The sequence below is a fragment of the Lampetra planeri genome, chromosome 6 (genome assembly GCF_965212315.1).
Source record: "Lampetra planeri chromosome 6, kcLamPlan1.2.h2, whole genome shotgun sequence".
Lineage (NCBI taxonomy): Eukaryota > Metazoa > Chordata > Hyperoartia > Petromyzontiformes > Petromyzontidae > Lampetra > Lampetra planeri.
This window is the reverse complement of record NC_136112.1, coordinates 2,335,840-2,361,317: the sequence shown is the minus strand read 5'-3', so window position 1 is coordinate 2,361,317 and position 25,478 is coordinate 2,335,840. Positions and strand designations below refer to the sequence as shown.

Below are 25,478 nucleotides of genomic sequence, written 5' to 3'. Positions count from 1 at the left end.
GCGCTGCGCGTCTCATTGCTGCGTTGCGTGACGATGACGACGACGACGATGACGCGGCGCAACATGCAGGGCGGCATGATTGTCACTCTGCTGCTGGATGAAGACGACCTCTCCCGCGCCACCGCGCACACAGCTGAGGGTACGCGTGGTCATGCTTCGCCACGCTAGTCCGTACGGGTAAAGGTGGTAAAGAGTACAGAACAATGACGTCAAGAGATTGCCATTGCTTGCAATCCGCTACCCACAATGCCTATGACAACAGCTGTTTTTATACGCACGGTGGCCACCCATCCAATCATCAATCCCTGTCCTGCTTGGCCTCTGAGGTTTTATGTAAAAAAAAATAACAAGAGAGTGGTTAGGATTGTTACCTCCGATGTGATGACACGCACACGGCCTGGAGCTGGGTATGGTTACATGGAAAGCATTGCACGTTCTATTTGAAAGAAAACGTTATCTTTAGGCGCGCACAAATCATTGCCTGTTTATTCAACTTCACATCATCACATTTGTCGCTTTGTGTTCATTCCGCCCCCCCCCCCCTTGGGCGCCATCGCAAAAAATAATTTCCACAAAATTGAACCGTAAATCATCACGGGGCACAAAAACAAATTTACTCTCACATCACAGCCGTTAATTGGATTGGATATGACTTCGTAATTAATTCCTAAATAAGAAAATATTTTCCACGTGGGCGCTCAAATTGAACAATTACCGTCTCGCGCCGCGTGCCAAACTGGTCAATCGTCGGGGGTTTGTATCGAGCCCCCTCCACACACTCCAGAGATGTTCTCGTCCAGAGTCGGCGTTTTTAAGAGGATTGCGGGGACTGGGAGGCGTGAGAGGGGGCCTTCGAAATCGATAGGGCCCTTCCCCCCCCCCCCACCGCGCCGCGACCTCCGGCTCACAGCGAAGATTTCGGCTTGGCGTGGAAACGGGCGATGGCGAAAGGTGAAAGGTCAAACGAGGGCATGTCTCCCGTGGCCATCTCGGCGAGCAGCTTGCCCACGACAGGCGCCAGCTTGAAGCCGTGGCCTGCAGAGTGAGCGGGGAGAGGGTGCGTGGTTGGCAAGGGGGTCCTGGTACCAGCAGCAGTGGCCGGTGGATGCACGTCGGCGGGGAGTGGTGGCGCAGCGGTTAGCACGCTGGGCTACGAACCCGACGACGCGCATCGATTTCCGCTCCCAGCCATCGTCAGGGACGAATATTCAAACCGGTCCGTGGCCTCCTCCCCCAAGGTGGACCAAACCTTAAATGAGTGATGGTGTTTAAACATCAGCACTGGGGAGGCAAAGGTGGCCGGGTGTGGTGTTAGCCACCCAGCCAATCGTGTGCCGTGCCGGCCTTCATCGGTGCTCGCTTAAAAGCACTTGCCCCAACAGCAGCGGTGCAGAGTCTACACTTTATAACGCGCACTCAATGTCTCCAGCAAAAAAAACTGCGCTTCTCCCGAGCCACGCCGGACGTGTTTTCTGCACCGTAGGTCAGGTGGTCAAGATCAGCCACGTGGCTGAAGGGTGACGGGCGCGTCCGTTTCGAGAAACGAGCGAGAGCGGAGCGAGTGAATCGTAGTCGTCGTCACGCTCAACCCCGGTGTCGTCACCACGAGAGGTTGACAGCTTTCCAAACAAACAGTCTCCAAACTACAATTGTGCCTCTTCTGTCAGCTGCCTGCCACCCTTTTGAGAGAAAAAAACTGAGAGTTGGAGCGAAACGGATTTTTTTTAGGTTGGTGGCCTCAAGAAGAATGGGCGCCGAGCTGTCTGGCAGTCCGACCATACATCCGACAACCTCACAGTTTCTCGTCTCCAAAAACAAAATTGCCTGTCAGATGTCTGGCTCTGATCCCTGCGCGGCCCTGCCCGCGACGTATCGGTGCGGGCGCTTCTGTCTCTACCGTAGGTCGACGGCGCATTTTTCTGCCGCGTGTTCACCCCGGCTTACGTTGCGTTCTCATCATCGCCGATAACTTTCGGTCACCGTGTCGGCCCCGTTGTGTGGATACGAGCCTCTCCACGCCGTACTTCGCCCTGCTGGGTTGGCGAAGGGTTGGGGGGCGGGAGCCGTGACCACGACCGGGATTAGAGATCGCCCGCCACCGATGAGAACCGTGGCCGGGAATCCAAATTGGGGCGGCGGGGTTGGGGGTAGTGGGGGGAGTGGAGGGGTCGACGGGTTCGTGTCGCACCGCTGTGTTACGCCGCCCCCTCTCTCTGCGGGCCGGACTGCAGCAGCGGCGGGTCCATGACCATTGATTTTCCAAATGCGTTTGAAAAACATTGAGTGATATTTATCTTCCTACTTTGTTTTTGTTGTTCTTTTTGTCCCCTTTGAATTCGCGAGACGCGGATACAGAGAGCGCAGGATAAAAAAACTGACCCTCCCAAAGTTAGCAAGTGGACTTGGGAGTTGGTTGCCCAAGATATGGCAGTACAGCAAGCGGGTTACTGTGGGACAAAACAGTTGCACCCCTCCCCCCCCCACGTATGCAAGAGACGGTGCCGTGTTGGAGCGGCGGCGCAGTGGTTAGCACGCCGCGCTGTGAATCCAGCGACCCGAGTTTGATTTCTGGCCGCTGCTAAGATCGGCTAGGCAAGCCAACCCCCATCCTTCACCAACCTGCGTTGACCAGCGTGGTGAAGTACGGTCAGACATATCCCCATGACTGACACGGCGTGAGCGAGCCCTTTATCCAGCACTCGATGATCAAAGGGCTGTAAATTATGACCATCTTTATGTTGTATGTAATAGGTGCACATTACCCCCCCCCCCTGCAACCACTAGAGGCCGCTACATTTACCGCAATGTAAAAAAAAGAATCAGTTCTTGGGCCAAATTGCAACCCTGAATCGTGACATTTCAATATGTTCTCCCCGAATTTTAAATAATCATTCGCTACCCCTTGGCAATCCACTGCGGGATGAAGGCCTACGCCAAAAAAAATAACAATTTTGGTTGTGGAGGTTGCGTTGACCATACTTCACCGCCACGCTGGTCAGAGGCGGGTTGGTGAAGAGAGGCGATGGAAGGGGTAGGGGGGGGGTTCGGACATCTACTCGCCACGGATCATTTCGCAGTGGTCAGGAATCGCACCGGGCGGGGGGGTGGGGGTGTCACCACTGCCACCATATTCGAACCCAACCGTCGTCAGAATGAACAATTGGTACCTGAAAACCCGGCGCCGATGACGATGTTCCTGTGCACAGGGTGGCGGTCCAGGATGAAGTTCTCGTCGGGGGTGTTCTGGGGACGCACGATGCAATGACAAGACAGGGGCCGCCATCGTCACGTCGTTTACAAACGTTATCGTCTCCCCCCCCCTCACCGACGCAATAACAACAACAACAACAGAGGCGACCGCCTTCGCCATGAAGTGTGTGACCTATCCGCTTAGTCGCTCGCGGTTAAGGGTTAATGTTTGATCTTTTTTTATTTATTATGTTGTAGGGAGGGGGGGGGGTAATTTGCGGCACGCAGCTGGAAACCTATCGGGAAGAGTTTGATGTGCGTAGTTGGTCGTGGGTGGGGGGGGGGGTTGCAAAAGGAAATGAGATCTGAGATGACGGAGGTGGCCACTGCCGCTGCGAATCAACGTTGGCATTCGCCGGGCTGCGAGCACGCAAAGCCGGCGACCCGACTTCGATTCCCGCTCACAGCCAACATCGGGCGAGGAATATCCTCCAACGGTCCTCTTGGACCTCCCCACGGTCGACTTAGCCTCAAATGAGTACCTGACACAATGTGTAGTAAACATCGCCACTCGGGAGACAAAGGCGGCCGGGCATGGTGCTGGCTTGTCGTGTGCTTTGCCAGTCTTAAAAGGTGCTCGCGAAGAGCACTTGCCCCAATAGTATGTGAAAGGCTATATGGGGGATATTTGTCTTTGTGTGTGTGTGGTGTACACGTGTGGGGAACGGTAGCGTAGCGGTTAGCGCGCTGCGCTACGAACCCGGCGACCGAGTTCGATTCCCGCTCACGGCCAACACCAGTGAAGATTATCTTGACCGGTCCTGGGTCTCCCCTAGGACGACTCAGCCTCAAATGAGTACCTGGTGCAGTGTGTAAACAGTGCTGGCCACCCACCCCCTCGTGTGCTGTTCCAGCCTTCATAGGCGCTCGCGAACAGCAACTGCCCCAACAGTCTGTTGACGGCGATACGGAGGATCTGTGTCTCTGTGCGTACGTGTCCGCGCGAGGTGCGGTGCTCACCGTGTACATGCACGTCTCCACCACGGCCGGCGTGGGCACGAGGCCGGGGAATCGGCGCGACACGTACGCGCGGAGCGCCTCCACGTCGCTCTTGTCGCCCTCGGCCCCCAGGTCGCGCGCGTCGGGGTTCACCGGCGTGCCGTAGTGGTAGCACACCTGCGTGGTGACACACCCGGGGAAAAACCGTCACTCCCAGCATCATTGTCGTCGTCGTCGTCGTCGTCTTCATCGCCGTCATGATGTTCAACTTCTGTCGCACCGTACATAGCCAACCGTGCTCATCAGCGGTGCTGGGGAAGGACAACAAACTAAATACGAAAAACTGTTCTAAATAAATGAGTTATCAGTATAGATTTAAGTGCATCGCTGCAGTTGATTCCTTATATCGCAAGAGCCTTCCAGACGGCCGTAGAAGCGCATCTGAACGCGTGCAATGCGGTGACCGTCTTTGTTCGATGGCCAGCCAAAAGCCGCTGCGAGGATGACCGGAGTTCACGTGGCGGTCATCGTCGTCAGCCCCAGCAACCCTGCAGCGTGAACTTGCTTGAAGTTCGACAAGGTCGACGTTTTAGCCGGTCGGTGATTGGCTAATGCTGCACGTGGCTTCTGCTTGTAATCCAGCGCTGTGGAGGCGGCAGCGAGCGTTGGTGGCTGATGATGATAATGAAGGCAAATTCCTTTGTCAAGGCGCCCTTCCTCCCATAACCCAGCTTAAATATACGCTGCCAAGCTTGGTGGTGTTCATTCAGACGCTGTCTTTCCGACAGACCTGTTCTTCACCTGAGGACGGCTGCTTGCGTTATGGCCGAAACGTCGTGAGAATTGCATTTTATTATGTTTTATTTTTATTATTTCCTTTCTACGTGACTTTACCGAAAGAATCAAGAAGATAATGAAGGGAGTTTGCACTGCCCGCTAAACTGACTCGTGCAGTCCTATCAAACTCAAATTACTGCAGCAAAATTTCTGGGTGGTCCCCCCCCCATCGCCTCTACCAAAACAGCCGTTGCATAACCACGCAACTAACCCCGCCAGCACAAGCGCTGAAACTAAAATGCGTTTTGACAATTCTATCCAACCGGTTCAGGAGGCGTTAAATTAGAGCAGGCGTTGCTATGGCGATGTCTTTTGGGATGAAGGCGCGAGCGAATGGGAGTGGGGGGCACGGAGAAACGGGGGGAGGGTGGGGGTCCGAGATGGAGCCCACGAGCAGAGGGGAGCGCGGGGGGAGGGGGATGTTGCCGGATCACCAAATCCCATGGAGGATTGTGCGGCGGCGATTTAGTCACTCCGACAAACCACGTGGCCTTCGATTTTAATCAGCCAGAGTATAGCGGCCTCTAGTGGCTTCAGAGGTCATGCGAACCCATTTCACGTCGCGGCATCGACAAACAAACAATTACAGCTCCTTGTCAATTGCCCTAATGGATGAAGGCCCTCCCCCATCCCATGTAAGTCACGCGTTTGTTTAACCATACTTCACCGTGCTGGTCAGTGTGGGTTGGTGAAGGGGGCGGGTGGCCAAGAACCAACATCGGCAGAGGCAATGCTGGTGAACTGCCGGAGGAGGGTGCAGTGTTGTTATTTTGTGCTACGGATTATAAAATTGTGTCGAACCAGAACCCGTATCTGAAAGAGGGGCTGGGGGGAGGGGTCTGTATGTACGTATGTTGAACTTCTTTCGCACCGTACGTAGCCAACCGCGTCTAACTGCCAGACAGCTACGACATCTGAATGCTACGACATCTGGAGACACTGCGGGTCGAAACCGGTCAAGAGTGCTGCTGGTGCCGAATCAACGCGGCTGAAATGCTGCCCTCCCCAGAAGGCCGTGGGGCCGATGGGATGTGTAACAACAAAAAATTACTTTAATTTGTTTACGTGGAGTGACGGGGTCGACGGAATGAGACGCATTGTCTGCTTGCCTTTTATTAATCGTATCACCTGCGCGCTCCACAATGACACGAGCAATTAGTTTGCGTTATTCGTGCAATAAATCACTTTTACTTTTACGGACCACGGGTCCATATAGGGGACATTACCCACTGCCCCTTGAACATATTTCCTTCTCACGGCGCAGTCGGCCAACCGGCACGGTCGCGATAAGGGGCCGCCCATAAATGACGTCACGCGATTTTGGACGATTTTTGACCCCCCCCCCCTCGTCACACGACGTCACAAAAAGTCAGACCCCCCCCCCCTCAGATATGACGTCACAACGCTCTGCCCCCCTCCAAATAAAACATGCTTAAAATCGCTTTAAACTATTGTTATTGTAGTGCGTATTTAATGTGCCGCTGCGCTCTGATGTTATAGGAGAAAACATTCATTAAAACGTTTATTTAATTAAGTAGAACGCGTTGTCTATATTCATTAAAAGTTGCGCATTTTGATGTGACGTCACATTTCTAAACGCCCCCCCCCCCCTCTCGTCACACATCGTCACAAATGTCTGACCCCCCCCCCCCCCCCCCCCAGAGGTCGCAAACGGGTTTTGATTCCTCACCTGTATCCGGCCGCACCAGGGTCGCAAACGGCTACCCGTACCCGGCCGGGTACGGGTAGCCGGGTATCGGGTAGGGTACGGGTATCGGGTACCCGGTTGCGACCTCTGCACCCCCCCCCCCCCCCCCCCAGGTGCGTGACGTCATTTATGTATGTACGGCCCCTAAAACGAAGACGACGAACAAGAGGGCCCCCCTCTCCACCTTGAGCAGGCCCGGGTACTCGTGGCTGGGGAGAGAGTAGACGTGGTGCGGAAGGCCAGAGGCGGCGTCCAGCACGCACGGGAAGCCCGAGGCGCCGCTGTAGGAGCCCGGCTCCTTCTCCTCCCAGTAGCACACGTTGATGCGCAGCGGCTGCACGCACAGCGGGGTCGGCGTGCAGCCAGGACAACACTCGCCGCACACTCACCACTCACTCACCACTCACCTGGCACTCACCACTCGCCAGACACTCACCGCTCACTCACCACTCACCTGACACCACCACTCACCACTCACCTGGCACCACTCACCTGGCACCACTCACCACTCACCTGGCACCACTCACCACTCACCTGGCACCACTCACCTCACACTCACCACTCACCTGGCCCCACTCACCTGGCACCACTCACCTGGCCCCACTCACCACACACTCACCACACACTCACCACGCACCAAAGACAAATATCCCCCATATAGCCTTAACAGACTGTAGGGGCAAGTGCTGTTAGCGAGCACCTATGAAGGCCGGAACAGAACACGAGGGGGTGGGTGGCCAGAACCACGCCCGACCGCCTTTGTCTCCCTAGTGGCGATGTTTACACACTGCACCAGGTATTCATTTAAGGCTGAGTCGACCTAGGGGAGGCTCAGGACCGGTTCAGATGATCGTCACTGGTGTTAGCCGTGAGCGAGAATCGAACCCGGGTCGCCAGGTTCATAGCGCAGCGCACTAACCGCTACACTACCGCTCCCCAACAGGCACCACCCCTCACCACACACTCACCCCACACTCACTGCACACTCACCACTCACCTGACACCACTCACCACTCGCCAGACCCTCACTGCATACTCACCACTCACCCGGCATTCACCACGGCCCCAACACACGCATCACTCACCAGGCGCTCACCACTCGATACTCGCCACTGACCAGACATCCGAAGTGATTCTCATACTCACCTTCACTGCAGCATTTGTGACCATTAATTATTTACAGTGTGTGCAAATTAATGTGAATTATATGCTAATGTTACAATTTGGCTAAAGTTGAGAACAAAGCTGTACAACGAGGGCGGAGGAGTATAAAATAACTGAATATGTTCCAGGTCGCCGGTAGACTGGAAGAGCCACGTGACTAGCAGCCACAAGCAGGGCAAATATGTATACTGGATGTGGTATGCCGGGGTGCGGAAATATGTTTAGGGTCACGAGTAAACATACGCCGAAGAATTCAAGGTGGTTTCTCACTCAAACAATGAAAGCATGGGGCCCCCATTTACAGCGATGGGCCATTGGTGGAAATTCGACATTCCCATGGCAGAGGAGAATGAACTAGAGAATACATTCACGAAGGAATAGGGAACTGAGTGAGCGCTGGGAATTCCACATTGCTAAGGCAGGGGAGAACGATTGAATGGAAGGACAAATTAATGAAGGAACGACCAAATGAATGAGTGAACACATGAGCCAAAAAATAAACGAAATGTAGTGAATGAACGAATTGATGGCGAACGAAAAACAAAACTGCAAATTCATGATTGAACAAACAACCACCGTACGAACAAATAAATACATTTATTAACTAAACGAAACGTTTGAATGAATGAACGAACGGTGGGAGGGAGTGGCAAAGGGGGCGGGGCGATCGCGGCGGTGGGCGGGGCGATCGCGACGGTGGGCGGGGCGATCGCGGCGGTGGGCGGGGCGATCGCAGCGGTGGGCGGGGCGATCGCGATGGTGGGCGGGGCGATCGCGGCGGTGGGCGGGGCGATCGCGGCGGTGGGCGGGGCGATCGCGGCGGTGGGCGGTACCTGCAGCGGCAGCCGGAGCCCCAGCGAAGAGAGCAGCGCGCCTGCCCAGGCCCCCACCGCGAGCACCACGGCTCCCGCCGCAAACCGCGGGCCCCGCCCCTCCTCGGTTGCCACGGTTACGGCGCCGCCGCGGCCCGGCGAGACCGCCGTCACCCTGAGCCCGTCGATGATCCGTCCGCCATTCTCCTCGATTCTCTTCTGCGCAGCGTCGAAATCGCAGAGGCACAACGGGAAAGAAGGGAAGGGGAAGCCGTGGAGAGGAGCAGGAGGATGAGGAGGAGGAAATGCGTTGTTGTTGTTGTTTACTCGGCCGTCGTGCTCTCTGAACGAGATTAAATTTGCACGGTTGTTGTTGTTGGGTGGCTTTTTTTGCATTTTGGTGGGCGCGTGATGTTATTTTGTGGAGCGTAATATAACGCCGCGCGTTTTAATCCTGAAATTTTAATTTTTTTGTCGTCAATTTGCGTGGTTTTTTTTAGCAGCACGCTCGCGAATAATCTGCTGTATGTAGGTTAGGAAGAAGGGTGTAAATTATGAATGCTTACGCTCTGAATTTCAAGCACCGGGTTGACGTGCAGACGCTTTCACACGCACACACACAGTGTTTGACCTGAGCAAATTGCAAACGACTGCATTATTCTAAATGTATGCTGGTAAAACTGCGTGAAATCACATTAAAAACAAAACACACCAAAAAAAACCAGTCTTCCTCCGCATACTATATATATTTCAGACATATTTCCATGGCACATGGCAGCATTGGTTGGAAGCAGGCAAACTGAATGGGTTTTACATTTGTCTGGATCTCATTAGCAGCGTTGGGCCTGTTAAACTCATGCTGTAGAGCCTCTTGGGTAGTTTCTGCACACTAGTGTGTAGCTCATAGTTCACTTGGGAGAGGATTCAGTAGTGGTTCTGTGATATATTCTTCCGTTGGCTGCTCTCTAACATGGGGTGATGCAATGCTACGTGACTTTACCGAAAGAACCAAAGAGTACAGATTATTTGTCGAAACAATTGGGATAAAATTGTGGGTGGGAAATGCAAACGAAAATAATATGAACGGATTATAATTTGTTTTTTCTAAGTACAGTCCGTTCTGCTATAACACTGCGTGTTTTCATAGCGCGATGAATCTATTAGGAAACGTGTTTTTTTTATAACGCGGATGCGAATCGGATATAACGCGATTTAGTGAACGAAGCTACGTCGCGCGCGAGTATGAATAAGCGGTCGTACAGCTGCCTCGGCGTAGCATCGCACGAGGCGGGATGCTGCTGGATGCTTCTAGATGCTTCTAGATTCTACCCACGTGGCTCAGTCTTTGTTCAGCCTGCGTACGCATCTCACTTGTTATCGCGGACTGTGCTTTACCAAATATAATTCGTCTCGCTTTGCATACAACTTTGTTGATTTAAATTACAATGAGTGGCAAGGGTATGAAGCGTTCTGCTAGTGGTGCTAGTGTAAGTGAAGTGAAGAAAAGAAAAGCCATAACTCTTGAACAAAAACTCGATGTGATAAAGCGGTACGAACGAAACGAAAGAACACATGACATTATTCGCACAACGGGACTCACCGAATCCACGTTGCGCACTATTCGTAGCAATGCAGAAAAAATTAAGGAAAGTTGTGTTTCTGCAACACACATAAGTGCAAGTCGGAGCATCAGGGCAAGGCCCAAGATCGTCGAAGAGACTGAAAGGCTTCTTAGTTTATGGATAGAGAGTCAAACAAAGAGACGATCGGGCGCCAGCTTCTTGACGATAAAACAAAAAGCCCTTTCAATCTATGAAGACCTCAAGAAAAAGTGTAAGCCAGACAACGTCCAACCATTTAACGCAAGCAGCGGGTGGTTTGCGGGCTTCAAGAAGCGCTTCGACTTGCACAATGCGAAATTGACTGGCGAAGCAGCAAGTGCAGATACAGCCGTTGCTGCGAGCTTCCCGGACGCCCTGAAACGAGTTATTGATGAAGGTGGCTACAGTCCCGATCGCATTTTTAACATCGATGAGACGAGCTTATGTTGGAAGAGGATGCCTTCCAGGACCCACGCCTCCAAGGAGGAGGCAACAGCTCCAGGCTTGAGGGCAGCGAAGGACAGACTCACGGTGATGTTGGGAGCTAACGCGAGTGGCGGCTATCGGCTCAAACCTGTTGTGGTACACCACTCGGCTAACCCGCGTGCACTCAAAGGCTTCGTAAGGGCTGACCTTGGGGTACATTTCCGATCGAGCAAAAGGGGTTGGATGACTGACCAAATTTTCACGGACTATGTGTTGGAAACATTGCAGGATGAGCTGCAAAGGTACTGCAAGAGAAAAAATCAGGACTTCAAAATATTGTTAGTCGTAGACAATGCGCCGAGCCATCCACCCTGTATTGTTGATTTATCGGAGCAGATAAAAGTTGTGTTCTTGCCACCTCATGCAACCTCACTGTTGCAACCAATGGACCAAGGAGTTATTGCTGCATTCAAGGCCTACTATCGGAGGCGCACCTTTGCCATGCTGATTGAGGCTACGGATGGAGAGAATAAGCCAAGCGTCGGTGACTTTTGGAGGTCGTTTAACATTAAGCAGGCAATTGACATCATCGTAGAGGCCTGGGCAGACGTCACGCAACCGTGCTTTAACGGCGTCTGGCGTAAGCTCCTGCCTCACGTCGTCCGTGACTTTCGGGCCTTCGAGGCGCAGCAGGAACAACTGAAGAAGATCCAAAGACAGTGTGTGGCGCTAGCAAGCCGAGCAGGATTCGAGAAAGTAGAAGAGGAGGGTGCCGAGGAGTCCCATAGGGAGGAACTTTCGACGGAGGAATTGCAAAAACTCACTGCTGAGGTGGTTGCGGCAATTGAGGAGGAAGATGACGATGGTGATCCTGAAGAAGCGCCACCCCGTGAACTAACTGCAGCTATTCTATCGTCAGCTTTGCGAGACTTTGAACGGGGCATGCAAAAGTTGGAGGACAATGACTGCAATGCGGAGCGCAGTGCAAAAATCCTCCGAGCAATAAAGGCTCAGCTGGCCCCATACGTTGAGCTACTCGATGAAGAAAGAAAAGCCGCCAAACGGCGGAAGATTGATACATTTTTGGTTCCAGATGGACCCAAAAACTCTGAAGAACCAGCGCCGTCAACATCCAAAGGCACCTCGTCGGCCGGTTCAACGTTTTTTCGACCACGAGCTCCAAAAAAAACGGGTCAATCACCCGAGTCGCCAAATGACGCAGTGATGGTTGAATTATCGGAATCATCAGATGACCTAGCAGAGGTTGAATCGCTCCCATCTTTTAAATCAACAGATGATCTACCAATGGTTGAGTCATCTCAACCCTCTCCTTCATCTTCACAATGACTCCATCTCCCGCTCCACCACTCCTCCCAAGCGGCCATCTTGTCTTCTTGTGGTAAGTGTAGATTTTTTTTATCTAAGTTTATTCGCATTTCTTAAATATTTCTTGTGGTTAAAGTTTTTTTTATGAAAAAATGTGATCGTTAAAAAGTGTGAAGCGAGTCACTTCACACCCTTCATCGTTTTCCCTCTTCACCCTAATCCACGGCCAGGTTTTCTATCGCTTAGCGACTAGTGCTGTGACGTACATTTTTGTATTAAATTTTTTAAAATAAATTATTTAATTCTATTATCAAACTAAGACATAGTTATTATAAAATAACACTTAAAAATCGACAATAATTTAACAAATTTTTAAAAATGTCAGTTATGTTGGTGTTTTCGAAACCTACTACCCCCTTAACTACCATTGAAAAAACGCTTATTATAACGCGATGATTGCATAACGCAGTGTTCTTCAGGAATGCAACGACCGCCGCGTTATCGGAGAGCAGACTGAACGTGACATCATCATCCACGAATATTTGTGAATGTTTGGGCCACGTGTGCTTTTCTTTAGGCCGTGAATTAATATGCTGAAGCTCCGATGGCGAAAATCCAGACATCAAACCCAAGCGCTCTGCAGCGTTGTTGTTGATCTGCCACTGACCGCCAAACCTCCTCACCGATTCTCTCTGTCTCTCCGCGTGTGTGTGCGCGATCCTGGGACACTGCCCAGACAACAAGCATCTCAAGTCATTACCTACATTTCAAAAAGAAAGACTCCAATGCATCCTCTCTCATCATCCATACATGCAATTTTTTCACGCATCTTTGTAGCGTGGCGCTCGAGGAGCGGAGGTTGGGGTAACGGGGGCTCTCTGGTGTGTTTTCGGGTTTGTACCCTGTTTTTTGTTTGGTTTTTCGGAATTCGTGTCCGACGTTTCAGATCCACGTGCCGGGAGTTTCTTAGCGCGTGGCAAGTACGTGTAAATTACACGTCCAGGTTTCATGCTTGTGATGCACGTGACAGGATTAGCTTAGGGAGTAACGTGACCGACGCTGGTCCAGTCCGCCAGAGAGCGGGCCTCGTATAACGATGCAGTTCGCAAATTGGTCCATCGTTTGATTCGGGTGGCCACGGTCGCTGCACTGTGGGGCCGTCTGTAATTTACCCACTCGTGGGAGAGGTGCTCGCAGTAGCCCAAGCGGTCGATGGAGGGAGCCGGCCATAGTTTTCTTGGCAGATCATCGAAGCCTGTGTGGAGCAGACCAAACTCGGGAGCTGTTCAGTTGGCAAAGAAGCTTCCAGGCACGTGGAGCGAAACGTTCGTTCGTCGGGCAGAATAGCGCGGCGGTTCAGCCTTTAAAACGCATCGGAGAGCCGTACGGCACAACCGCAAAAACCAATGCGGCGATGACGGTTCTTCCTTTGGATTTTAAAACCTCATCCCTGACCCCAGCGTCGCGAGTCGTGAGTAGCGCAAGAGGAGCGAAGGATCGCCACGGCCTGGCAGGGACGCTCGTTAGCTCCTTGCTGTGCTCGTTCAACATACTTACGTTTTTTTTCTCCTTCTCCAATAACGTTTGCCTACGAAAGTGAGTTTCGCACTCGCACGTGTCCTTTCATATTTATTTATCGTTGTAAAATTAGTTTGGCTCTTCACTGTGGCTGGAGAGGGCTTCGGAGACGCACGCTGCGAATTACATTACGAAAAGAGACAAGAAAAGGAAAGCGTAGGTTTTAGAGAACGTACACGGCACTTTAGAGATTTAATTTTAACTATTAATGAATATGTGGGGCTTGGGCAGGGTGAGTCAGAGCTAGCAGGGGCGATGGCTGCTGGCCGAGACTAACGATGGAATGACGGCCAAGGCAGGGAATGTCTTGGCCGTTACAGTCAACAAAATAACACGGAAAATAGTTTTACCCCCCACCCTCTTTTCGCACAATAGCAAAACTAATGGATTTCATAACGAGGAATATTTTGACGGACATACTGACCGTGACTCCAAGGCGCAGAGCCAAGCTCAGTGTCGCTCGAAGCCGGGGCGATAAGAGGTGGTTGGGGGGGGGCGATGATGGCTGCATTCCAGACGGCGGGGGGCTGCCATGGACGATGAATGCGTGGCGCAAACGCGTGGTGAATGGACGGGACGGGCATCAAGGCGGAGGGCAATTTGCCCACAGGAGCCTCTGCTGGGGGGGGGGGGGCGGCTGCCATTTCATAGCAGCAGCTGCATCGGCCATCGGCAGAGAACAACAGCTCGGGCTCCATGGTGGCGAGATGCTAACTACCTCGCCGGGTATGCAAGGAGGTCGTGAGCTTGATCCTGACCCTCACGCCTGCTGCTGTATATTTAGAGTTTGCTTGCCTCTATCCCCGTGGTCGCGTGTATTTTTCTCCGGGTCCTCCGGTTTTTCCCTCCACATTTAGAATAGACATGCGTTTATAGTGTTTGGCTGCTACACATTTCCACGTGATAAGCCACTTCGTTGAGCGATCATTTGTGGCCATGTCGCTTCGGCAAAAGAACTACGTGGCAGCTAAGTGGACCTTACCTAATTAAAAAAGAATTGCGCAGTTTTAGCTGCTGCTGATGTTGTTGCCTGGGCCAAGGTCTGGCCGGGTATTGGATCCATCCCACTGCAACTCACTTGCAGAACCAAAGACGACCAATGAGTGGCACGCAGTGTGATAATACTAATTTAGTTTCACAAAGCAGGCGTAAAATCATGCAAATTTCATCCCATAACGATTTGGAATGTTTTAACGCGCACACAGGCTCAAGTAACCGTAGACAAAGCGGGAGGGCAGCCGGAATCGGCGCCGACAATTGCCCAAGCTATGTGGTCCTTGTGTTGAGATATTTGGCCATGATCTCCAAAACAGATTCAAGAGTCCAATTTTTGTACTGCTGGTCACCTTGCATACTCAGCCCACAACACCTTGGTATTCGCAGGCAGTCTACCATCGAAGTACTAACCAGGCAAAAAACCTACGTAGCTTCCAAGATCTGAGAGAATCGGGTGAGGTAAGGGCGATTCGCACAGACAATCTGGAATGAGCTGATGGGGCCAAACTGCTGGGAAGCTGGCAACCGACATTAATGAACGAGCGAATCAATTAAGAGGTCTAGTAGCTGGGCAGTCCAGTGCAATGAGTGAGCTCAGTACTTTGGAAGTTTTCACACTGAAACATCGCCGAGTCGTAAATTATTCTAACGCAATTAAAGTAATGAATATTCAGCAGAATTTCTTGTTTTAATTAAGTCAGTGCTGTAATGCGTTTTCAAGCAATACTACGCCCTTGGAATTAACTTAAATTGTCAGTAACTCCGAGGAAACATTGTTTATTTTATTGTTGCCATCTAACAACAAAGCCATATGTTAAATTTCGTGTTTCGTTTGTTACATAACGGTGGTTAGCGGGGCATGCTAGCCACCTGTAATCCCACGCTCCCGAGGCAAGGGTTGGTGGATCGCAAGAAGAGATTTAGAAAAAGAAAACTCCCAAACCTGCTCGTCTCCCGGGGGGGGGGGGGGTGGTCAAAAGATGGCAGTAGAGCAAGTGGGTTCATTAACTCATCTGTGAGTGTCATCCCTCATGAGTGCGGCGCCTACTCGAGTGGCCTCCTACACCAAACACCTCAAACATTCCCAATGTAGCAGGACAAGCCTTAAAACAACTATTCAGACTAGATATTCCAATAGATGACACTTTTACTTGCCCAGACATTTTCTATCCACTGCTTGACGAGGATCTCGCCATGCCGTCCCTGTGGGTCATGATGGTTGTTTAACCATGCTTTGCCATGCTGGTCAGTGCCCTTTGGTAAAGTCTTGGGCCATAGAAGTACAGTGTAACAATGGATCGTGTTGTGCTGCCCTCTGCTGGCCACCACGTAGCCACACGAGGCATAGCACTTCGAAACAATTATCCATCACCTCTGCCACACGCACAGAGATAGCTGCCACCGGGGGGTCCCCTTGACTAGAATGCCACACAGAAGACAGTGGGATGCTTTCGACGAGGTGTGGTGGAACACGCTTGGGAGCAGTCGATCCATTTAAGCCAGTGCTGCGACGCGCGGGCAAACCCTTCCCCTCCGCCTCCCCGCAAACTCACCCATAGGGCGGACATCGCTCGCTGGGCGTGGAGCACCCCTCCGTCCGGCTCCAGGATGGCGGCGGTGGGAGCGCCTTCCGCGCTGGGAGGGAACGCGAGGCCCGGGTAGCGAGCTGCCAGCTCCTCGCCCTCCAGGCACTCGTGCCGCGCGCCCACGTGCTCCAGCGCCCGTCTCGTGGCCTCAAGCTCCGGGTGCCCGCGAGGGCCCAACATCAGCAGTCCGGTGCGCCTGTCCAGTCACATAGGGGGTTGCGTAAATTTCACGGTGTAGCCCGCATGCTGAGCTGTTGCTCTACTGGCCTGCCAGGAATGCTGTGGATGTGTACTGCTCTGCGTTGTGTTCTGTATCCCCCACCACCCACCCCCCTATTATTGTGAATGCTCTGGCGGTGCGATGTCGCGAAGAGGATCTGGAAATGAAGGTCAACTGGCCGATGGAGTTGTGTTCGCATAAATAAACGAGGCTGTTGCAAATTGTAGTTGAAAATATTTATATAGTCAGCCTGTACACTGCACAGTTTCCTCAGGTTCAGAGGCACAGACAAGCAGGAAGGCAGCCACAACCGGCACCAAAAATTGCCCAAGCTTTGGTCCGATATTAGGATGTTTGACTAACTCCGTGATTGAGTGATCATACATGTGGAAAGAAACTAGAGTAACGAGAAAAACTCACGTGTACGAGGGGGAAACGCTCTATGCCCGTGCAAATGTAGGTAAACAGGCAAGCCAGGGTATGGCGACCTTGACGCCCATGGGATGGGAGTTTCACGACATTTGTGTGATCCACCGACCGTCACCTCCGCAAGCTAGCGTCACCGCCACCGGGCCTATCCACAACAATCCTACCTGATCGCACCCCGTGCTACTGTGCCCTCTTGCACACCACCGCACACACCATCGCAGTATCACGAGGACAAAATAAGGCGAGATGGATGTGGCGTGGACAAAATAATTCCTGGAACAGCGTTCTGGACTGTGCCACAAACAGAAGGATGGACAGAGTCGAAGCATTAACTGCGACGCGGGGGGTGGGACACGGCAGCCAGCTCTGCATGCGACGTGGATGCCTGCTGGAGGTAGTACAGAAAGTAGGTTGCCGTTAGGCTGATCTGTGTGTGTATTTTTATAGTTAGTTCACTCTCGGATGCGTTAATTCTTGCGTTTTACCTATGGGCGCTGTGGTTGTGGTATTATCCCGCACGCAAAACTGCCTCGAGCAATTTGGGGAAAAGTGTTACCCACGCATCTCTCCTGAAACAGTCTAAAGACTCGATTAAGGCTCTGAAGGGACAACAAAGAATTCTAATTATTGCCCACCCCACCATGGCCGAGGGGAGGGAACGCGCCTGAGAGGACATTAATTGCGGAGATGGAGTGACGAAATTGGCTCGTGTGTAGGCACTGGCATGGGTTGCTGATTCGTATTATCTTTAGGGATAGCAGAGGTCTTCATCCGGCGATGGCTAGACCATGCCTGCTGATAATGACAATTATGAAGGCGCTTCAAGGTTCATATCAACACAAGAAGCAATTGACCTTGGGACATTATGCCTGGTGCCTCCCGTTCACGTAGGCCGCGAGAGATCTTGAAACACACCACGTGTGATGAGACCCTGCCTCAGCACACGTGGTTACCACTCGATTGGAAAATTACTCAATTGGAATTATCGCATTGAAAATATCGCCCCCTACTGCAAAAAAAACAAGCGAGCACCTCCTGAAAGAGCCACGAGACTCGGCGAGGCTTTCCTGGGTATACAACCTTACTCGTAATAACTGGTGCCCTCTGAGCCCTTGAGGCACCTTGAAAGTGTGCGCGTGTAACCCATCATACCGATGGAGTGGGTGGCGCACTGCGCAATGGTAACCCAGCGGCCAGAGTTCTATTCCACAGAAATGGCGAACAGCAGTGACGAGTGGTGTCTGAACCGGTCCTGGGCCTCTCCTAGGCTAACTCTGGATAGAAAAATGTGTGCCTATAGTTGTGGTGTGTAAACATCGGCACTGGGGAGGCAAAGACGGCCAGGCGTGGTGTTCACCGCACCACCCATTTCTAGCGCCGTGCCGGCCCTCATAAATTCTCGCTAATAGCAGTTGTCACAACAGCCTGTGTATGCTACACGGGGGGATCTTTGTCTTTTTCTTTGCACTCATAAAATACCCAGTGTGAGCACTGCGGGCAGTGTTCACCCTTTGCCCGGAGTTACGCAACGTAACCCGACATGTCTCTTTGCAAGGCCAGGCGGCTTCACCACGGGGTCATTTGTATGCCACACCGAGTGCACTTTCAATTTCAGACAAATTCCGTGAATTAAATTAGGTGTTCTCTCGAGGTGGCTGGCTTTTATACGTGCCCGGTTCCCTCACGCGGGTAAGCTTGCCTGTGTTCAATCAGCGGTATCATCTGCTCGCCTCTCAATTCCCCCACGACACCTCACACTGATTGGATGATGACGGTCTGCAGTGCTACCAGGTGGCATAAATCGGTGTAATCATCCATAAATGTCCGTGTAATTTTTCTTGGAATTTTTTTTTAACTGCCTGTTTCTCAAGAGCTATCACACAGTGCGCTTATCGAGCTGTCGGTGCGTCGTGTCACGAGACGGAGGGTCCGTTCGGAATTCTCGCATGGCGGTGTGTCGCCACGGTGTGTCAAAGAATGGCCCGTGGAAGCAGATTTGACGGAACTACTTCTGAGCTCCGTTCAAGCGACGTCTCTTACCCACACTCGGAGGCGCTTCACTCTCACACGTGACCCGACACAGAGCAATCATTACTCATCGCACGACAAACTGAATCCTTTTCAATCTCACAGCTGGAATTTATGCAAAATTACGTGAACTGGAGCAACGTGAGATCGAATGGAACCGGTGAGTCCAGCACGCTGCTAACCGTTACACCGCCACCGTGGGTGGCTCCCTTTCGTGCCTCAGTTAAAAAACGAAAAATTGCACGAGGCATTTCTAAGCGTGCGGCAAACCACTATCAGGGTCCATGCCAACGTCGTCGCCGCCTGTCGCGTCGCTCTCACGTGTAGAGGGTGGAGCCGGTCTCTCTCCCGAGCCTCTCCCACGCCTTGAAGCAGTCGGTCATCATGAGCGCGTAGTGCAGCTCGGGGTAGGCGCGGCGCGTGATGCGCGACTGCCCGTGGGAGCTTCCGCGGGAATGGGGCAATGGAAACTGCGGCGGAGCAGAGAGAGAGAGAGAGAGGGTTGGGTGGCATTACGGCGGGGATGGAGAGGGATTGCAGAGAAAGAGATCATTCGTTATTGGCGAGTCTTTGCACGACAGTCAAACAGATATGTTTCATTCTCCGAGCCGGGATTTAGCCACGTTAAGTGCAACACCAAATTCGTGATTCCTTTGTCGTGTCGTCATTGGTAACTGGCCAAAGACATTTACACTTGAGACGTTACAGTCATTTCATCCCAGGCGACTGCCTGAAATCGAACCCAAGTATCTCGGCGGGGCCAACTCAGCGCTGACCTCCAGAGCCACCCGGCCACCTCTAGAAATGTATTTATATTTATTTTCACCCAATTGAATAGGCTGTGGTCTGTGCCATGTCTCGTGTTATTACCAACACCACACCGCAGCGGCGCATAATACATTTCATACCATAAACCACAGACATGAAGTGGTGGCGCAGTGGCTTGCGCACTGCGCAATTAACCCAGCCACCTGAATTCGATTCCTGGCTAAGACTAAATCAGTGTTGATTGATATCCGAACTTAACAGCGTGGTGAAGTATGGTCAAACAATCTCCATATGACTGACATGGCATGGAAAGGCCGTCATCTACCAGTGGATTGACAACTATAAATTATGTTCACTATTGTAATTGTTACAGATGTGTATACCATATTTGCAACATATATAGAACATCTCAATAAGCCAAAGGAGTATGTGACCAAGGACACTGTACACATTGAAGTGGGGCCATCTGAAAGGAACAAATATCATCTTCAATATGAAAAAAAACGTAATTTATTTTTCTGTCAGTCTGTTTGCTGCTCATGGCACCTGAGCCATTGTAAGTGGTTCAGAGCCGGGACTCAGGCAGGGCTCATTCTTACTGGAAGGAACCAGGCACCTATGGTATTAATGATCAGCTCTGTAAAACCTATGACCTTTGACCTAGGTCAAACAAACCGTGGCCACACGTTTTTTTCTACATTAAAGCTCACGTGATTTTAGAAATGAATACGCTCTTTTCTAATTCTATTATTACTGTGTTTTGAGTTTAGAGCTGACAATTGTTTTTATTCAGTTTTTTTGTAAATATTTGTTTACCCAGGAAAGCCTCACTGAGTCTCAACACTGTTTCAGGAGGGAATCTGTCCAGTAGCCTATGGCTAACGTTTAGCATTGGAATGTTTCACCAAAACAGGTTAGGATACATGTGTTTCTAGCTGTGGGAGGTAACCAAAGGACCCATATTATAACCATAAACAACAGAGGGAGAACATACAACACTTCACACAGAAAGGATCCCGAGTGGGGAATCGAACCCAGGACCTTCTCGTGGCGAGGCACGAGTGTTCATCACTGAGGCAGCCTGCGGGAATAGTCCGAGTGAAATGAGAAAATACAGATAACATGTGGATAACAATTGTATTATTTGGGGAAGTGTTAAACTGTGGCATTTCACAGGCATATTTACCCAGCAAAGCCTCACCAAGTATGAACGTTTTGCAGGAGTCGTTTAACCATTTTGCTGAGTTGTGTTAAACCATTTCTATTCAAGACTGCTTGGCTTCCTGTGAAAGTGACCCACCCCTCAGAGCTCCGCACAAATATAGACTCAAGATTCTGTGCTAATAATAATCTATCACCCTGCGTCTGTGCCAATAATCTATTTCAACGTGTAACGCGCCACACAGCGTTCGCTCGCTCTCATAGAGACCAACTCGGAGGCTCGAGGAGGAACCACCACAGACCACGCGATGAGCAGATGCCAACAATCGCGCAAGCTCTGCGGTCCTCGATATATGAAGGTGGTGTCGGCCAATTCATGATTGTTTACATGTAGGAGGAAACCCACACGGACTGAACCTACAACGCCCCACATAAAAAAAAACTAAGTAAAAACGTATTCTTAGGTTTTTTCGGTAAAGTCACGTAGGTAAAACATCAAAATTAATAAAAATAAAATAATGTTGCCTCCGAAACGTCGTGATTTTTTATTTTATTTTTATTAATTTTGATGTTTTACCTACGTGACTTTACCGAAAAAACCTAAGAATATGATTCCTTGCAGTCACGAAAGCTTCAAATCTAGAATTAAGTAAAAACTTTTATTTTACTAAGTAAGGTCCACTGAGCTATATTGCACTTTTTCAGAAGAGACCTGGCCACCAATGATAGCTCAACGAAGTGGCTCATCACGTGGGCATTTATAGCAGCCAAATACTCGAAACACATGTTTCTAAATGTGGAGAGAAAACCGTGAGGACTTAGAGAAAAATCCATGCGACCACAGGGAGAGCATGCGTACTCCAAATATACAGCAGCAGGCGTCAGGGTCGGGTTCGAACCCACAACCTCCATGTATACCAGGCGAGGTAGTTAACATCTCGCCCGCCACCGTGGCGCTAAAGACTCCCACGTTAAATACCCAACCCCAAAACCCCCCGACCCAGCCACCCATACTCTAACAACCCCTAGCTCAGCTTCCACTGGAACGACTGCAGCTGTGAATCCATGTGCGAATTATTAACGAGATGTGAGGCTAGTTTACACGTTAAACGAAAGGGCATTGATTTGCCCCACTCACTCGCGGCCAGTGGCGTAGCTAGGATATTTTGCGCCCGGGGACGAACTATAAAATTGGCGCCCCCCCCCCACCCCCCGTTTAATCACATACCAAAATGTAATTACATGACATGTAGGCTGTGTGTGGCGGGATATATAAACTTTTAGGTTGAGGTGTAGATTTGTGCAGTAGTTTCAGGCTGCCGCGCCCGCCGCAATAAGTTATAATGTAACGTTGTAAGCCTCATTTTGGCACCCCTTTACCTTGGCGCCCGGAGACATATGTACCCCCCTGCCCCCCCCCCCTAGCTAGGCCTATGCTCGCGGCGTGTTGTTCATATCGTTGCACGATGTTTCTGCACGAGATCAGCGCCGATTGTACTTCACCCTGCGTCGTTGCGTTCTCGCTTAATTAGGCCTACGGATAATTTGGTGAAAGAAAGTAATACGTGTGCGTAACTCGAAAGCCAACGTTATTTCCTGCCCAAATGAACGCCAAGGCAATGCTCATCTCCTGCTTTACAGCCCCGTGAGCTGACGGTGGAAATTCCTATGGCGCCAATCATATATTTAACTAACTCAAGTGTCTCCATTTCAGCCGGAACAAAAGCGGAAGAATCCGGAACGCTATTCCTAGGAATTGCTTTGGCAACGTCACATCCATTTCGCCCTGATTTATCCTCGGTGGTGTGTAAGAATATAGTGTGGGGTAGAATAATGGACGCTATACTCTAGTGGCAGTGACTTAAGCCAATAATCCCCTACTCCAAGCCAGCCTGGCAGCCAAATGAAGGACCCCCTTGCTTAATTTATTTGCTCTTCTTCGTACGGCAGGGTACTGAGCGACGTTGGCTGGCCAGTTGAGAGCCACGGGAGCAATGGTGCCATTGTCCGGAATGTCGCCAGCGAATGAGCGAAGCATTGGCCACTGTTGCCCGATGTGTGCCACGGTTTGGTTTTGACAGCCAGTCGCTGCTTTTCATCTTCCAGCGGTGTGATAGATTTTATCTCTTGACAGCTGCCCGTCCGTTTCCATACCACTACCACTTACAATACCTCCGAGGACAAACGCATGTTAGAAAGAGATACAATAATCCATGCCTACGCATGGTTTTTATTACTTGTGTTTTGATGGCATTACGCTTAGATGCGCTACTGGCTAAATGGTGGTGAGGCACGCCTGTGGAGGCAGCGAGGGTTCGTGGATCGCACGAATATGGGCGATGAGAAGATGCCAAATCCTGACGGGCTGGGACAAGGCAGGACGGCGAGTGGGCTTATCGCCATCTGTTTACATCTGTACGGGGATTGAGTGTTTCCCCCTCGCGCAGGGCATGGGTTTTCTCCGGGAGCTCCGGTTTCCTCCTCCCACGTGGTATAATAAACACAGCTCATCATTAATTGGGGGATGAAAACATCTTGAAATAAAAACCCAATGTTATGGAAGAAATCGTATTTTAAAAGTAAGAAATTGTGCACTACCAGAAGGAAGGTCGTGTGACTGATGGGTATGTGTACAAATGTACACACATTACGTCTACGCGGAGGGAGAGATGTGTGAAGGTGGTGTTTTGTCCGCTTGAAAGAATAACTATTTAGGAATTTCAAGGGGGCTTTGCACCATCAAGCACCACTCCGACGTAGTGGACTCGGGGTGGGAGAGGGCAGTCGATCTCATCTCACCTGGTCAAGGAGCAGAACCTTGGAGCCGGGACGGCTGTCAAGGAGGTGGTAGGCCGTGAAGGAGCCCTGCACTCCCGCTCCCACCACGATGTAGTCGAACTCCTCCAGAGACATCGTCCGCTCGGATCTGCACGCAGTGTTGAGCGACAGGCAGAGAGAGAGAGAGATGATTTGAGTTGTTGTTGTGTACCTGTGTGGGTTATCGTGTCTGTGTAAGTCAGCGTGTCCTCTGGCTTGTCTTTGAAGGGAGCGGGGTCGTGTAGCGGCGATTCGAGTTCGATTCCCGCGCACGGTCAACATCGGTGACGAATATTTGAACCGGTTCTGGGCCTCTCCTAGGTCGACTCAGCCTCAAAATAGATGGGCAACTGATTTCTTTAGAACTGCTGATTTCTTTAGAACGTGTACCTTGACAGGTGCTCGCTAACACTGCCTTTGCCTGTTCTTCAGAGTGAGTGTTGTAACGGCAGCGAGATAATTTGTTGTGTGCGTTCTTGCGTGTGCGAATTATTGTGCGAATGAGTTATATTGTGTGTACGGGTGTGTGTGTGTGTGTCATCGTGTGCGAATGAGTTATATTGTGTGTACGGGTGTGTGTGTGCATGTGTTGTGAGTGCGAACGTGTTGTGAGCGTGTCGCGAGTGTGCATGAGTCGCGAGTGTGAATGAGTCGTGAGTGTGCATCCCTTACTGATTGAGCACAGTCGGTTGGTGGTGCCGTTCATGCGCGCCTGGTGTTCGTATGCGTCGCCGTGTGCCGTGTGCGTTATAACGTGCGCCTATTCAATGCGTGCGTTTGCTAGTGTGTGGTGGTGGCTGTGTTACCCGAGGTGCACCTAGCCTGGCACAAGCGACACTTCGTGGCGAACGACGATTGTTTTCACCGTACTGCGTTTCTTGCCTGCGTGCGTTATTGTTGTGGCTTCGCGTGTGCGCGCGATGTATTTATTCTATATATATATCTAAATAAAATATAGCTGCTAGACGAAACTAAGTCGCCAAGACCACGAACCCGGTCCCCTGCAGAATAGCCTCAAAGTCTCGAGTCGGTGGTGCCTGGGGGGGGTTCCGCCTGCCGGGTCGGAGTGACTGCGCGCGCGCGCGCGTGCTCGTGTGTTCACGCGCGTGAACCGCCTCTTGTAACCTTTTACACCCCGAGTTATAAAGTCCACGCACGTACGAGGATACAGTAACCGTGTGGGAGCGTGGCCCGACGAGATGCATTTGCTAGAGGACAGCCACAGCGCAACCCCTGCACAGCACCCCACGGGTACACGTACAGCAAAAACAAAGGTCCCCCACACCCCCCACTCCCCGTGTAGCCTTGACATACTTTTGGGGCAAGTGCCGTTCGCGAGTTGCACCGATGAAGGCCGGCACTGTGGCACACGAAGGGGGGGGGGGGGGTGGCCGGCACCACGCCCCGGCCGCCTTTGTCTCCCCAGTGGCGATGTTCACATTGCAGCAAGTAATCGTATTGAGGCCGAGTCAACCTAGGGGAGGCCCACGACCGGTTCAGATAATTATCATCGCTTGGCGTTGGTGCCCGTGAGCGGGAATCGAACTCGGGTGGCCGGGTTCGAAGCGTAGCGCGCTAACCACTGCACCACCGCTCCGCGCGTACCAGCACACACGCACACACGCCCCGCCTCGCCAACCCCCTGAGGACCGAGAGGGTTGGAAAACATGTTTTTGCTCTCTGGCATGCATGATGTGTGTGTGTCGTAAGTATGTACGTGTGGGGAGCGGCCAGGGAAAGTGAACTTGCCCTTACAGTCTCGCAAGGCTATCCGGGAGCGGGGGTCTTTGAGTCTTTGAGTCTTGGAGGGGCGGGAGCGCAGCGGTTTGCGCG

At 51.6% G+C, this 25,478-nt stretch overlaps 1 protein-coding gene across 2 annotated transcripts; it reads right to left on the bottom strand.

Moving 5' to 3' along the window:
• Positions 1 to 470: 470 nt before the first annotated feature.
• Positions 471 to 24,826, bottom strand: PIPOX (pipecolic acid and sarcosine oxidase). Of its 2 annotated transcripts, none has more exons than XM_078595257.1 (9): positions 24,639 to 24,816; positions 23,628 to 23,754; positions 19,221 to 19,369; positions 16,190 to 16,418; positions 8,731 to 8,928; positions 6,918 to 7,067; positions 4,210 to 4,365; positions 3,168 to 3,243; positions 471 to 1,035 (listed from the first exon to the last, which is right to left on the bottom strand). In XM_078595257.1, exons 2-9 carry the CDS (start codon positions 23,739 to 23,741, stop codon positions 905 to 907), a joined length of 1,203 nt encoding a protein of 400 aa, XP_078451383.1. In that variant the 5' UTR covers positions 23,742 to 23,754; positions 24,639 to 24,816; the 3' UTR covers positions 471 to 904. The 2 variants fall into 2 exon arrangements, with proteins under 2 accessions (XP_078451383.1, XP_078451384.1); XM_078595258.1 differs by lacking the exon at positions 471 to 1,035 and adding an exon at positions 1,059 to 2,033 and having other exon boundaries at positions 24,639 to 24,826.
• Between the last annotated feature and the right edge of the window lie 652 nt (positions 24,827 to 25,478).

Excerpts from the sequence above, each read along its gene's own strand:
- PIPOX (XM_078595257.1), bottom strand. The coding sequence starts at position 23,741 with ATGTCTCTGGAGGAGTTCGACTACATCGTGGTGGGAGCGGGAGTGCAG. Across the intron at positions 16,419-19,220 it reads ACCGGCTCCACCCTCTACAC|GCGCACCGGACTGCTGATGT; the intron begins GTGAGAGCGACG and ends GTGACTGGACAG. Across the intron at positions 3,244-4,209 it reads TGGAGACGTGCATGTACACG|AACACCCCCGACGAGAACTT; the intron begins GTGAGCACCGCA and ends GTGCGTCCCCAG.